General features: G+C 35.3%; 1 protein-coding gene across 1 annotated transcript; it reads right to left on the bottom strand.

The window, feature by feature from the left end:
* Positions 1–2958: 2958 nt before the first annotated feature.
* LOC122753664 (60S acidic ribosomal protein P0-like) lies at positions 2959–3874 on the bottom strand. Its single transcript, XM_044001235.1, is given in 2 exon segments — positions 2959–3178; positions 3180–3874. Coding segments are annotated over 2 exon segments (915 nt in total).
* Positions 3875–17073: the final 13199 nt, after the last annotated feature.

Below are 17073 nucleotides of genomic sequence, written 5' to 3'. Positions count from 1 at the left end.
TTCAAATTATAATATTGAATTAAAAACCCTTTATTAGGGATATATGGATTTGTCTTTTTAAATGTTTTGATAACTTTACTCAATAAAATGGGCTTCCTTTGTAATCCTATGCATTTCATCATATACAATTAAAAACATGATGTTAAGAAGAGATTTCTAGGTTTTCCGAGACTTTCAAAGGGGTCCAGGTCCCAAAAAAATGGACCTCTCACAGAATCACTCTAGAAATCTCACAAGAACATTAATCTTGTTGGTGCTGTAATTTAAAATCAAATATAAAATTGTATTGACATTTGAAGCCTTTTACAACTTGGCCCCAACTTACTTTTTCAGTTTTTATATTACTTTTTTTAATGCACTTTATAACATAGCCAAATTTACCATCTCCCTATACTTTACAAATGCCACTTCACCTCCATCTCCATTCCTAAGCACTAGTTGTACTTCACATGAAATGCATTCATTCCCCAGCTCTGCCTTTTAGAATCCTTAGTTACCTTCAAAACTCAGATTGGTTCCATCTACATGAAGATGAAGCCTTTCCTAATGTACCCCCTTCTATTAGTAACTTTCTCCTCAAAATTGCATTGAACCTATTTTTCTACATTGTCTCTATAACTACATATGTACATGTCTGTCTTGATAAGGTGTTTGAGGGCAAAGAATGTTTCACTCTTTTATTGATTGCTTAGTGCCTAAAAGACTGACTGACACATAGTAAGTCCTTAATAAATGGGTTTCTTAACTGGTTGAAAGATATCACCAGAGAAATCTGATTAAAAATAAAGACGTCACAGCCCACAAAGGACATTATAAATTATGGACAGTCCAAATGTTCCAGTAACATTCAGAAAGTATCAAAATAATATAAGGAAGGACCTTATGTAAAACAGACAGCCTTCATCCTATGAAGAACTTTTGAAGCATGGAGAAAATACATTTGTATTGCATGTATACATATGTATATATGTATTTCTGTTTGTATATATACATGTAGCCATACTGTACATGTCAACTATATATGTATTCATAAACAAATATAGTATCTATACTACACCCCCACATTATTTTTTTAATGTTATTCCATTGCAGAAACATTATAGTCATAAATTCTATCCCTAAAAGTCTTACTGAATGGGTAAATAACCATTTCTTAAGCACTTACATGCAAAACACTGTGCTAAAAGGTGTGTATGTATATGTGTACGTATGTATGTGTGTATATATACACATATACATGTATACAGAGTATGTATGTTTATGTGCATCTGTGTATTTGTATCTATGCAGATCCATGTATGCACATATACTGTTATCTATAACTGTTGTGTATTATATATAATTTTATGTTTTATATATACATACATTCACACATACACACATATATACAACCTTGCCAACATTGGTTAGGTTTACTCATTTCTTGCCAAGATCCTCTCCTTCCTATATTTAAGTTATGCCACAAAAATACCTCTCTTTAACCAGCTGTGTCCTTCCAAATTATGTCTCTCTTCCAAAGCCCTAACTTTGGATACCAGCATAGAAATACCCACTATGGTCTTCAGTTTCTTGCCTGTGATTTCATAGTGAGTAGCAATATTTTATGGATTCTTTGTGGTAGTATAATTTGTCAATATATGTCATCTAAAGTAGACAGTCATTGTCAGGATTGACAAGTTGTAGGGAGTTTTCTGTCATGTCACATGAAGAGAAAACATCTCTCTATAGTTAATGTCAAATTGAAAGATAACCACCTCAGGAATTCCTCATGAGGATTCACCAAATGTTACAACTCTTCTCTTCTTCCTCTAAGACATTGGATCACCTCTTCTACAACAGATGTCTCCTCCTCTCTGTCCACCTGACCATCTAAACAAACAGCACCATATCTTTTCTGTTTCTCCAAATATTATCTAGTCCTTCCATTTTCCTTGCTTGATACACCCCCATAGAAAGAACTGATAAAAAGAGCACTTGTGGATTGTACATATATAACCCACATCATATTGGTTGCTGTCTTGTGGAGGGGGAAGGAATGGGAGGGAGGGAGAAAAATTTGGAACTCTAATTCTTATGAAAATGAATGTTGAAAAGTACCCTTACATGGAACTGGAACAATAAATGTTTGTTGCACTGGAAAAAAAAAGGAGCTAGTAGTGAACTATTGGAGGGGGATGGAGTAAGAGGCATATATATTTTTTAATGTTCCAAATTAAATTGTATGTTTATATCTTACCAATCCTTTGAAACCCTGCTAAAATTTCATGTCCCCACTTCTTGTTGATCTTTATTATCATTGACTCCAAAAGAAAATATTTCTTCTTCCATATATTTACACCTATTTTATTCTGGTATTATAGAATGAACCCTAGACTTAGAATCATAATTGTTTTTCAGTTGTATCTGACTCTTCATGACTCCATGAACCATAATATCCATGAGGTTTTCTTGGAAAAGATACTGGAGTGGTTTGCCATTTCCTTCTCCAGTGGATTAAGACCAACAGAGGTTAAGTAACTTGCCCATGATCACACAGCTAGTAAGCTTCTAAGGTTATATTTGAACTCAGGTCTTCCTGATTCCAGCCTCAGTACTATACCCACTGAACCACCTAGATACCTCTTAGCATCATAATACTGTGATTCAGGGGGCAGCTAGATGGCGCAGTGGTTAAAGCACCGGCCCAGGATTCAGGAGTACTTGAGTTCAAATCCGGCCTCAGACACTTGACACTTACTAGCTATGTGACCATGGGCAAGTCACTGAACCCCCATTGCCTTAAATAATAATAATAATAATAATAATAATAATAATAATAATAATAATAATAATACTGTGATTCAAATCTGGTCTGTGAAACATACTTCCCCTGAGATTTCAAGCAAGTTACTGGACCTGGCATAATGGAAAGTATGTTGGTTTTGAAATCATAGCACCTCCATTTAAATTCTACCTCTTTCACTCATTACTAGCTTCCACCTTGGCCAGAGCAGAAGCAGCAGGTGAGGCAGCAGCAGGTGCAGCAGCAGCAGCTGGGGCCATGGCCACAGGGGCGGCCACAGCAAAAGCTGAAGGGTCAGTGAGGAACGCCTTCACCTTTTCAGCAAGTGGGAAGGTGTAGTCAGGCTCTACAGCTACAGCCAAGACCTGTTTGTACGCATTGATGATGGAGTGGGGTTGCAACAGTTGAGTAGCCAATCTGCAGACAGATGCTGGCAACATTGTGGACACCCTCTAAGAGCTGAAGGTGCAGAGTGTCCTCCGTGATGTCCAGCACTTCAGAGTTGTAGATGCTGCCATTGTCAAACACCTGCTGAATGATCAGCCCAAAGGAGAATGGGGAGATGTTCAACAAGGTGGCCTCGCTGGCGCCCACTTTGCCTCTAGTCTTAATCAACTGTACATCACTCAAGATTTCAATTGTGCCCCTGGAAATCTTGGTGGTGATACCCAGCACCTGGAATAAGGAAGTCTTCTCGGGCCCCAGACCAGTGTTCTGGGCTGGCACGGTGACATCACACGGGGCAATGACACCAGCACGGGCAGCAGCTGGCACCTTATTGGCCAGAAGCATATCCCTGATCTCTGTCAGGTCTTCCTTGGTGAACACAAAGCCCACATTCCCCCAGATATGAGGCAGCAGTTTCTCCAGGGCAGGGTTGTTCTCCAGATGACCACAAATGGCTTTGCACATCATGGTGTTTTTTCCCATTAACACTACGGCCTTCCCACGGAGGGAAATTCGGATCTGCTGCATCTGCTTGGAGCCCACATTGTCTGCTCCCACAATGAAGCATTTTGGATAATCATCCAAAATTTGGATGATCTTGAAGAAGTAATTTGACTTCCAGGTAGCCCTATCTTCCCTGGGCATCTTGAAGGTGCTTCAGGGATTGCCACATGGGGTTTAAAGACAATGTCACTCACATGAGGACACCTGGAGAGAGAAAGCCTTTCATGATATTTTTGAAGGAAGTGTTCTATAAATAGTAAAGGTTCATATAAATGCAAGGTACAATATAGTAGTAACCTCTACAAATTATATTTAAGAAAATGGTTATTTGATTGATATTACACAATAGTTTTTATCCATGAACAGTTTTCTACATAATCCAAATTGAAAGAAAAAATTTTAAAAAGAAAAAGAAGAGGATATTTCATTTCTTGTGAAAACTTCTATATGCTTTTCGCTGTGAAAATTTGGATTCCAGATATACCTGACCACTTGGGCCACTGTGTAGGGCTTATGATTCTCTTGAAAAAAGCATTGACTACATGCAACATCAAAAAAGAAAACATAAATCATGGAGGATTTACATTGTTTAAGGCTATTTTTCCTAAAAACAAAACAAACAACTGTATTTGAGGCTTTTTTTCATGTTCTTAGTGTTCTAGAGTTGTGCTTAAAAAGTGAAATAGCATGGTGAAAGATTGATATGCATAAGAAGAGTCAACTAAAGGACTATTAGAACAGTCCCATATAACAGATTCATGAGGCTGCTAGGTGGTACAGTAGATAAAGTACCATCCTTGAATTCAGAAGGACCTGAGTTCAATTTGGTCTCAGACACTTGACACTTACTAGCTGTGTGACCCTGGGCAAATCACTTAACCCTCATTGCCCTGCAAAAACACACACACACATACACACACACACAAAACAAACAAAAAATAGAATCAGATTCTTGTAAAAAAAAAAACATTCAAGTGAGATAGTAAGTTTTCAGGTTTGTCTTCTATCTCTACTGAGTGTTGCCAGCAAGTATAAATACATCTATTTTACCTTCTATCAAACTGATTCCAACTCAAACTAGACACAGAGTAGAGATCAACAGTAGATGGTATTTTTCCCTGTCCAGTTAAGCAGAATCATGGTTTTCATGGCTATATCCCCAGAATTAGAGAAGCTACATGTAAACATAATCTATTTCCTTATGCAGATATTAATTTTAATAAGATCTTCCATTGTTTTTTTCTATGAACTTTGAGCTCTTGCATGAAAAAGCATCAGAAAGCCAGGCTACTCTTATTATCTTCCATGAATCTATGTCTCTGTTCACCTAAAATCTTTAAGGCTATACAAAATTAGGACAATGTGGAGAGTTGAAATTACTGATCATTTGGTCTATGCAGGGAGTGAAAAAGCATAATACGTACCAATGCAATCAACTTGAAGATATTTTTTATCACTTTTTGAATTCTATCTTTCCAAGGCTGCTTACTCATTTCTATAATATTCTCTCTATTCTTAATAAGAAGATCTACTATTCAATTCAATACACATTTTAAACACCTACTATGTGCAAGGTACTTTGAAAAGCACTAAATATGCAAATACATAAACTAAATTACTTACCTTTCAAAAGCTCATGTTCTACTTGGGAAATATAGATCGAATGCAGAAGAATAAAAGCAATATAATATGAAAGAAATTATTAACTAGTGAGATTACAGAAAATTTCACGCAAAAAGTAAAAACTAAATTGAGATATGAAGGAAAAAATCTGGATTCTCAAAGATCTTTTTGAAGAGGGAATGCTTCGAGCAAGAATGATATATATGTCAAATATCTAGAGGTGTACAATTGGTCTGTAATGCAGATTGTGTAAAAGGGAAATAGATAATATAAGACTTGAAAGGGAATTGGAAATGAATTTATGGTAATCTTTACATATTAGAATTTATGGGGATTTTTATATATTATATACCATGCTTTTGCATGGTATTTTTTTTCTAAGAGGTCAATGAGAAAAGAGAAGAAAAAAAAACTTTAGAGCAAGAAGAAAACAAAGTCAGAACTCCCTTCAGAAGAAAATGGGACTTGAGTGAAAAAATATTGGAGAGAAGAGATAATAGAATGAGGGAGATTGAAAACTGGTACTGATTAAGAAGGAATTACCGTCATTGAGATAAATGGTGATGTGTACATGAACTGTAGTGTTAGCCACATGACTAGATAGAATGAGGCAACTATGAGAATAGTTATAGAGGTTGAAATGATGAGATATGGCTACTGACTAAATAGGTGAACATTTATTGATCTTTGATATTAAGGGAAAAAAGAAAAAGTTCCTTCTTTATTCATTTATGTTAACTTAATTTTACCTGTGGAGCATCTAAAAAGTTTTTGGCGGCAGAGGGCAGTGCCCTGTGTGAATATAGACTGTGCCTAAAGAATATCTAAGTGATTGTATTTATCTGCTAGTGTCTTTCCTGAATATTACAAGTATAAAAGCAAATTATAAGACATGAATTGCTCTGGGCTGGAGTAGTATAAATAAGCAAGATTTTGCAAAGATAGTTTCCATGTGCTATTGATGAATGTCATTTATACAGGCCCCTGACACTTGAGAAATGATGGAAGAAATATACAACACATAAAGTCAAATACTTACCAAATACTCCCAGGCTTATGTTTCTCTTAGAAAAGGCAAAGGTGAGAAAAAATCAACCCCTAAGGGATTTCAAAATAAGATGAAGGTCTACTAACTATCAAGTTATACAAAATTATTTTTTTCCTAGATTCATGGGGCCTCTAGAATTATGAATTTTATAGCTCTCTCTCCATACCCTTAGAAGAGTGTGCTGACTATGTCAAGATGATGGACGATGCCTAACATTTGGATTTACCTACATAAATTAATAATAAAGATGCTGACAAATATGTATATGTTTCTGTCAGAGGAAAAGGTTCAATTCTTTTGTATTGAACTATTATGGGATAATAAAATGTAAGATGCATTCTAAGAAAGAGGATAGTCATATTCTTCAACAATATAATCATGTGAAAAACAATGCAACCCAACTATAATGTAATAATATAATAAAACAAGATGACAGAGTCTAATGGGGCGTGACAGCACCAAATTTCCAAACAAGGAAGAAAGAGAAATTAGGATTTAGTTGCTAGGCCAGAGCACTTCCAAATGGGTTCCAATAAAGAAACAAGTCTCATATGAAGTATAGCCAATACAGTCAGATTTATTTTAATGCAGCTTATTGTAGTAGAAAGGCAATCTCAAAGTCAAGTCACATAAAATACAGGATCCTCCATTTTGCATTTAAAGTTCTTCAAAACCTACCCTCTCTTTCCCTTTGCAGTCTTCTTGTATTTTCCCCAATCTATGAATGCTATGATTCAGATAAATTGGCCCACTTGCTAATTCTTCTTTCCATATGACACTCCACCTCCCAATTTGATTCCTGGGATGTTCTCTTTCTTCATGCTTACCTATTGACTTCCTTTAAGATTCAACTCAAATTTTACATTCCATAGGATTTCCCATTTCCCATTTCCAATCTCTCCCACCACCTCATTCCTAGTACATTCTACCTGTGGTTAATTACTAGAAACACTGCATATATTTTATACATTCATAGTTATTTCCATAGTATTTCATCCATGAGGCTGAAGTCTTTGTTGGTAGTACCATATTACTTTCCTTTATTTGTATTTCATGCACTTCTCACATAGTCTACCACATAGTAAGAGAACAATACATATTTTTGATGGACTGATTATTTACACAAATCTCAATTACAAAGATTATCAAGTGGTAGTATTTAATAATTGACTCCTTTTATTTTTTTGGCAGGGCAATGAGGGTTAGTGTTTGCCCAGGATCACACAGCTAGTAAGTGTCAAGTGTCTGAGGCCAGATTTGAACTCAGGTCCTCCTGAATCCAAGGCTGGTGCTTTATCCACTGTGCCACCTGGCTGCCCCCTAATTGACTACTTTTGTAGAATAAAGGACAGTTTTGCTACATATCCAAAGCATTCTAATAAATTAGGCATTCAAAGGAAATAAACAATAAATTCTCCAAGGAAGAAAACCAAGTAATCAACAACCATACAAAAATCTTCCACATCACTAATAATAAGTGAAAAGATGAAACTAAAACAAAAGAAAGAGAAAAAATGAAACTAAAAACCCCTCTGCAATTCTATCTCACAACCTGTGAGCAAGGTTTAGACTCAATATTTAAAAAAGCAAAAAGGAAAGATTAAGGAAGAAAAAAAAGGAAGGAAAGAAGGAAGGAAGGAAGGAATTTAGCCTTAGGTACCTTTAAGAGTAACTTCAGACACTTCCACTTATAGAATGAAACTTTTCTTGATTTCCTTATTTGTTAATGTGTCTTATATTCACTCATATGTTTACATGTTGTATCCATCAGTAGACTGTTAATCCTAGATTGTAAGGACTGTTTTTCACTTTTCACTTGAAGCCCACATTGACCCATTCCCTATCTTCTCATATAAACATAACCACACTACAGAGTTTTCAGTCAAAGATTCTTAGTAATCTCAATGAAAGCAATTCACTGCTAACTCCATATGGACACCAGCACTGAGCTTCCCAAAAAATAAGGTATAAAGGCCACACTATGATGTATCTAGGAATAACAAAGAAGCTAATTCCTTTCCCCTTTAAATTTTCCCTACATATTCATTGTAAATGACTTACCCAGAGAAATAAGTTCCTTTCCTTCTTTGTTGGGGTGGGGACAGTTGGAGAGACAGGAAAGAGCATAATTTGATGTGGCTGAAACCGAAACTTTTTGAGGACTCCTCCCCATAACAGACAATGCCACAGATAAGCCTTGGATGGAAATCACAGAGAACCAATGGGCCATATGTACCCCCAATATGAACAGAAGAGGAAACAATACAAAAAACCTCTTTAGACCTAGGGATCTTGAAAATTACAAGTTGAAATTAGGTGGAAAGGAAGATTTTTGAGAATTTGAGAATGGATCCAGGTAATATCCTCTATTTCTACTCAGGATATTTCTGTCACAAATCAATGGTCTTAGTTTTGCTTATGATTTCATTTAATAAGTCTGCTTCTATGGATGTATCTTTTTCTGAAGCCATCTCTCTTATTCTTTCTAGTCAATATCTCTATAAGCATTAAAAGCATGCCTCCAAAGGTTTTCTACAGGTAAACTGTAACGTAGACCGTCTTAGAATTTTGTATCTCATATCATTGCTATTTGCTAGTCAAGTTATCCCTTGGAGTTAAATTGAAATTCAATATTAAAGAAAGACTGAGGAGTGTTAGTTGTGGGGTGGGGGTGGGGTGGAGAGACATTAGATAATCTTAAAATAAGTTTTTCATCTTCCTGTTCTGAGATATGTACATGTTCTTTATTTTACTTGAAACTCGAAAATTCATTGAAAATAAAAAGGGGGAAAGAGGTTATATTAGATTTGATTCAACCTGAATGTTTTCATCAAGCCAAGGCCACCTGCCCCCAAGTCAAATCTTCATATTTTTTGATACCTACTAGGAGAATCCTGGAAGCTTTATTTCTTTTCCCCCTCAAACAATGAAATCACAAAAATTATACAAAAGAATTGTGGTATGATTTGTTTTTGAATAAATAATTCCAACAGAGCCTTTTTGGAGTTGTGACCTCCCACCAGATTGGAACAGGACAGGCATTATTAGTTGTCTGAGAGATTCTGTAAAAGGTTGAACATGGTTTGGAACTACAGTACATTTGCAGATTAGTGTAATTTTTCTAGCTACTCAAAGAACTATAAAGGCAATAGCAAAAAAACAGGTAAAATTATAGTGTATTTCAAACATAAAATGTCATTGCCGAGCAACATTGTTTCTCATCATTACTACCCTTTTAAAATACCTTGAAAAAATGTGATGTGAATACTAAGCAGGTAGCTTGGTTATGGGTAATGGAGAATGCAGAGGAAGAAAGATGGATTTTGATTTCTAAACTCAACCTGGGGGTGATGTTTTGTGATTTAAGTTGGCCCCACTCATAAGGTGAAAAAAAAGGCCAAGAGCAAATGAAACAGGGGAGGTCATGTTTGCCTTGGCTATTAAGAAAGAAGAGAAAAGAAAAAGAATTAAATATCTTAAGTTCAGAGTGGGGAGTACAGAATGAGTGTGGTTGGTTGCTCTGCTAAGACCTGACTTTAAGTCTATTCCCATTTCTCCATGAATTAGAGGTTTCTGTCAATTACAAGTGAGTAGGGAGGTAGAGGAAGCACTGGCTATATGAGCTTCTTTCTTTAACTGAGGTTATGTCCCCAAGACACAAAGATGAGATGAGTCATAGGTCCTTAATCCCTAAATATTTCATCTAATGACTAGCCTTACTAGATGGTACAACTTAAACATTGGTTAGAAACTCTGCTCTAATTGCTATTTTGCTTTGTCCACTGGCACAAGGAATGACAATCTCAGTGTTAAACAATTGAACTTTATCTTTTCTGGGACTTCTAACTTAGGTGTTTGGGAGTGGAATAGCTTTTGGAGAAACTGCAAGCAACCAATTGTGGTGTAGATGCATGATTATGCATTATTTTTTTATTGATTCTATATGAAAAGTGAATGACTAGATAGTATCCAAGAATGACTATCATCCTAGGGAAGTCTCTATTATATCAAGGTTGCATGGCTAAGATTCAGTGAAAGAGAGTAGGGTCAAAGAGAAAGCCATGTTCACTCAGAGAATATCTCAGAGCATTAATTCATACATCCACCATTTAGAAAAATAAGATGATTGCAAACCACTCAGAGGAAGTTGGAGCTAAGGAATAGAAGTTTGTCCACCTTTTACAAACTGGTTTGCATTTATCTATGATTTCCTCTGATAAGAATAGAGTACAATGGCACTAGGGCAAGTGTGCGGGTTTGCCTGGTGTCTGACTCTATTTAATATGAGCAGTTCAGTTGTTAGTAAGGCCATTAGGGGCTAAATATTAAATGGGTGATCATCTTCCTAGGTCCTCTGTCTCATTAAAACATAATTTATGGCACAAGAGAGAGCTCGTATTCTTCACAGCCTAGCATAGCACTGCACAGCAAAGAGAATATCTCTGATCCGACTTTTTTTTACAGTATTTTAGAAAATAAGGAAAAAAAAAACCCTGATATCTGGATTGTTTGTATACATTGAAGAGTTTCATAAGATTTTGCTTCAACTTTTGCATCATTTTGCTTCCTGTCAGAAATCATCAAGGGTCTATAGGCTGAATAATGAGAAAGAATAAGATTTTTTGTTCAGAGGCAGTAGAAGCCTACTGTAACATACAAGGCCACATTTAATGAAAATGTTTTGAGAGATGCATCCCATAATAGAATTTCAGATCCACTAAGAAAGAGATCTGGATCTCTTTCAAAACACTGATATGAAATACCATTGGATAGTAAAGAAACATCCTTTCCCTCCAAGAGACAAGGACCTACAGAAGTCATCAAATTACTTTTAAAAAATAGATGGTGCTGTCTTGGGTATCTCTTGAATAAATCTGAGCTACTGAAGAAAAGCCCCCATTAAACAAATGCATAAATGCAATCTGATTTTTAGGATATCCTTGGTCCTGTGACTGATTTTTTTTTTTTTTGCAGGGCAATGAGGTCAAGTGACTTGCCCATGGTCGCACAGCTAGTAAGTGTCAAGTGTCTCGGTCCGGATTTGTACTCATATCCTCCTGAATCCAGGGCTGGTGTTTTATCCACTACACTACCTAGCTGCCCTACTCCTATAACTGATGTTGCCCAACACTTCATTTCTTTCCTGAAGCCTGACACCACACCATTTTTTTTTGTTTTTTTTGTTTGTTTGTTTTTAAATTATACCCTGATCCTATCCCAATGTCTTTTTTTTTTATTTTAAAAATGTTATTATCATGCCATTAAACAAATTTCCCCACAGGAACTACACATTACTTTATTCAGTGCCTTCTGTAGGTTATTTTAAATATGACAACATATTTTCATAAAGAAAAATAAACTGCATAATATGATCAATTTAAATAACATTTTGTGTTGGCAGAAAAACATTTCCATTTGAATTTTACTAGTGCCTTAAAATATTCAGTAGAGAAAATAGGAAGCAAAAATCACAGGAGATACTTTTAGTAATGATGGTCATGATGATGGCAGAAGCACATGGATTCCATTTTAAAGAAAATAATTTTTAAAATACATTTAGGGGGCAGCTTGGTGGCACAGTGAATAAAGCACTGGCCCTGGATTCAGGAGTACCTGATTTCAAATCCAGCCTCAGACACTTGACACTTAATAGCTGTGTGACCCTGGGCAAGTCACTTAACCCCCATTGCCCCACAAAAAAAAAAAAATTTAATTTCAGAGTTTCGTACATTCTCTTTCCAAGTCATCATCAGTTATGATATCTATTCATTTAGCCTTAAAATATATTTATATTTAATAATTTTACTAATCATTTCTAATGATTTAAATTTTTTCCTTTAATTTCCATTATTCTTTTGTTTGGGGGTTTTTTTAAGTATTTTATGATTTTCCAAGTGGCATATACTCATCAAAGCAATGAAACAAAATATCATACCTAACTCATTGTTCATTTAATCTAATTTAATCTATTTTAGCTAGGCTAAACAAATATTGCAAATATACACTTTTTTATTATTGAGCAAGAAATTGCAGTTCAGGATCTTATTGTACATTACATTTGCATTCCCTTGCCTACCATATTGGGTAGGTAGTTAAATAAATGTGTTTCAACTGATCAGTTTCAAGTGGAGCTTTTATACCATGTCTGCCTGGTTTTCATTATTCTTCTGACCATTTGGGAAATAAATCAGCAAAAAAAGGTTTTGTTTTAAAGGGCATATTTCAATATGCTGATATCCAGACCTTATGGCAATCTGTTCCTTTCATGAGAAAAAAGAAAAATATTTCCATTTAGCTTGAACAGTATTGGATTAGAGGAGTCAATCCTATGATCCCAGGGGAAGGGGAGAGAGAAAATATACTAGGTCTAGACTATTATTTTTCATCCATTAAGGAATCAAAATGAGGAAATAAGTAATCATATAAGGGCATCAAATACTTTTGTAGCCCATATCTGTCTGAATTTGGGCTTCAAAACAATCACAAACACCCAGAAGTACATTTTTGTGCTTCCCAGGAATAAAGAATCAAAGAAAACATGGCAAACTAGGTCCCATTATTCAAAGCCCACACCTAAATAAACAACACAGACAAAACAAAACGAATAAACAATGAGAACAGTTAAGACATCATCTTGTAAAACTTTAATATGTCAGGGGCAAACTAATCTTAGTGTGCCAGCAATAGCAAAGCATAACTCATTAAATAGATGCCACTAATTTTATCACAGTGTGTAGGAAGGAAGCATTTAATGCAATAGACTAGGACTGTAGGATTATAGACTTGGTGCTGGAATCAAGTTTCAGTGATGCCAATGAAATCATTCATCACAGAATCAGCAACTCCCTTCAAAGTCGAAATAAACATCAAGGACCATTTATTCCCAGCATTAATAGAAAGTAATCCCCAACAAGTAGCCATTATAGCTTGTGCTTGGTGACATTCAATGGGAAAAGGAAGAGGAAGGAGACTACTTACCATGATAACCTATATCCACTTTTGAAAGCTATAATTGTTGGGAATTTGTTACTAATATTAAGCCTGGACTTCCTGCTTTTCAGTTTCTCTTCAATATTCTGGTTTCTGCCCACCATGGACAAATAACATGTCCCTCCCTTTTTCCATTTAATATGTCTTCAAAGATTTGAAGAAAGTTATATCAATGAGTCTTTTCTTCTCTATGCCATGACCCCTTTTAAATCCAGTATTAAAATATAAACGCATCTGGGGCAGCTAGGTGACGCAGTGGATAGAGCACCGGCCCTGGATTCAGAAGGACCTGAGTTCAAATCCGGCCTCAGACACTTAACACTTACTAGCTGTGTGACCCTGGGCAAGTCACTTAACCCCAATTGCCCCACCAAAAAAAACCAAAAACAAAACAAAAACAAAAACATATAAACGCATCTATTTGTCCTTTAAAGCACTCCACAATCTATTCTCAACCAGTAGTCCTTTTCTTATACTCTGTGTTTTGGCCAAAGTGGCTTTCTTGCTATTCCTAATGCAGAATATTATAGACCTTTGAACTGGCTATATCCCCAAACTAGGATGTGCTCCTTCCTTACCAATACCTCTAGATTCCTTTGTTTCCTTTAAAACTCTACTCAAGGGACACCTTCTACCTTGAGCCTTTCTTGGTCCCTTCCCTACCACAACCTATCTTGCACTAATCTTGTCTGTGTATGTGCAGGCAATTATCTCCTTGGATAGAATGTAAGCTCCATGAGGACAAGAATTCTATTTCTGTCATTTCACTAGTGTCTCATAGCATCTGTGCTTTTAGTACATCAGGTTGTACTGCATAAATATTTACTCATTAATTGATGGATTAAATATAGATAGAAACAAGAATCCTCACAATTCTGTTGCGCTCCACTGGATATTCTCTACCTTATCAACATGCTACCTAAATTGACATACACATAATTAAACAGAATATTCTAGATCTCATATTAAAAGCAAAATTCAGAATAATTATTTTCTTTCTAATTCTAGAAAACCATCCATCTCTTAATACAGGCCAAGACTGTATAACTCTTTGTGACTAAAATATGATACTTTTTAAAAGTCAAACTTGCAGAGTCTTAGCTGTACTCATGCTATCTGCCAGGCTCTTTTAGGTTTCCCCCTTGTTGGATAACAGACAAGAATTGTCACTGTGTTTAGGATTATGATGGAATACTAGTGTGCTGTAAGAAATTATGAGTAGTGCTTGTACTTGAAAAGTGCTTGAAAGTACCAGGCTTTCAGTAAATGAGTGTTGATTGAAGGAATTCCTATTTTATAGATAAGGAAAATGAGAATCAGAGAAGATAAGTAACTTGGCAAAAAAGCATACATCAATAAATGATAAAGAATTGGGAGTTGGAACCAGGACTTTGGGCAAAAAGTCCAGTATTCCTTCTACCAAACAATGGAAAGAGAGTTTGGGGATGGCCTAATATTGTAAATAAACATAAATTCTTGAGGCTTTAAGATATCTTACCAACCTTCAAATCCAGTTGCCTCATTTTTCAGGGAAGGAAATTGGAGGTCAGAATGATTAAGTGGTTTTTCTATGGTCACATGGAATAATAAGGAGCAATCACAGGATTTGAACTATAATCTTTTGAAGTTGAGAACAAATCTAGTACACACTATTCCCATTCTGCAAGCAGATTTCAGTCTTCCTTAGAAATACATACTCACTGGATGATCATATGGATAACTATGTAATGTTTAGCCTTAAGAAAGAAAAGGCCAAGATAATTATAACATTAATAATAGATTAAAGCATCTATATCAGTTTCCTATCTTTGATCTATCATACCTTTGAAAACAGAATATTTTAATATTGCTATCATATAGCGATCCAAGGAATGTTTGTTCCATGGAATAATACCTTTAGAAGAGTCATGTGAAAGTGAAGACTCTTTTGAACCTATATTGAGCATAAGGTCAGTAAAATGTGATTATACATATGCATTGTTTTACATTTTTTTAAAGTAGTTTTTACCGAAAGTAGTTTTTGTTAAATACCTCAAGTCCAGTGTTATTCATAGCATGTGGATTGTACACCTTTGAGTTAGACTTAGATGGCTGGTGCTGTCCTGCTTGTCTCAAGCTCCCTTTCCTATTCAGGACATGTTGAGTCTCTGCTCTGGATGATGACTGCTGTTCCCTGCAGGAAAAGTCACCATTTTCCTTCAGTCTCTGAGACTCAGTCAGCGGGATGCTTATGCTCAAGCAGAGGCACCTGACTCTTATTTAATCGGCACTGATTTGCCTACCTTCAATTGTGAATTACATCACCTGGGGAAAGATTGCCCACAAAGTAAATTATATTGATTTCAATTAATAATGCTATTAGAAGTAAATAGATCAATGTTCATTTTAGTGTTTAAGCAACAGACTGCAGAAAATAGTAGGGGGGGGGTTCTTTTCTGGTTGCTGACTTTAGTGTTGCATGTCTGCCTTTGTGTGATTCTGTTTGTTGGATACATGTGGAGACAGTTGACACATTCTGGCTTATGATGTTTAAACTGATATATCATAGAAGTACAGAAAGTGTAATTTTGGAACAATCTATTCAGGTTCAACATGATAAAAGAAACAGTGATGTCCTCAGGCATCAAATATAGAGTTAAATTTAGATCTAGATATAGATAGATAGATGACAGATATAGAGATAGATATACACAAATATACACACATATATACACACATACATATACATACATATATACACAGACATACATATACCTGAATACATGTACTACTCACTCTATTACAGAATATATATATGTAGCATATATTTAATATAGTCTATAATGAACAATTTAACATATATGTGATATCTAATATAAAAGACATGCAGATAAAACATATTCATGTTCATATATTCGCTATATGCATATATTATATTGTGTATATATACATACATGTATTTGTATGTCTGTGTATATATATATATATATAAATAAAAAATTCTTACTTTTTCACATTGAAACATGGAAAATCACTTCATCTATGACATATCAAAGACAGATATACATTACTCTATGCCATTGATATAAGCATGGAAAATTGCTCTAAGATAGAATATTCAAAAAGCAAATATTCCCCTTCTGACATTGAGTAAAAAGATGGGTTATTTTTTCTGCTTCTGCTCTAATTCTGTGATTTTAAAGTAAGCTTCTTAACTATTGTGTACTTAACTACCCTGACCTATACATTTTAATATATATTTTTTTAATTTCTGATTTTATCAGTGCCGCCACTATCTCTGTTGATGCATATTAGAATCCCTTTACACCTTTGCATCTTCTTGTCATGTGTGATTATTGTCCCCATTTTCCCAGAAACTTTCAGGGTTGCTTTCTCTAAACTAGTGCAGCCTCCCCTTTACTCATGGATGCTCCCTTCATTCATTCAGTCATTCAAGCTCTTCATCTCTAACCTTTCATTGTTACTATTAGCCTAATTCAATTTCCAATCATCTTCAACATTCTCTTTGTTTTCATTTACAGTAAGTATGTTGGGATATAGAGCTAGAAGTGTCACTAAAGATCATTTAGTCAAATTCCCTCATATTCCCATGGAAGAAAGTAAGTTGCAAAGGAATTGGGTGATTTGCTCAAGATCACACAGGTAACAAATGAGTTGATTATCTCAATTTGAACTCATC

Source organism: Dromiciops gliroides, chromosome 1 (genome assembly GCF_019393635.1).
Source record: "Dromiciops gliroides isolate mDroGli1 chromosome 1, mDroGli1.pri, whole genome shotgun sequence".
In the NCBI taxonomy this organism is placed as follows: domain Eukaryota; kingdom Metazoa; phylum Chordata; class Mammalia; order Microbiotheria; family Microbiotheriidae; genus Dromiciops; species Dromiciops gliroides.
Note: the sequence above shows the minus strand (reverse complement) of the source record. Positions and strands in the feature narration are given on the sequence as shown.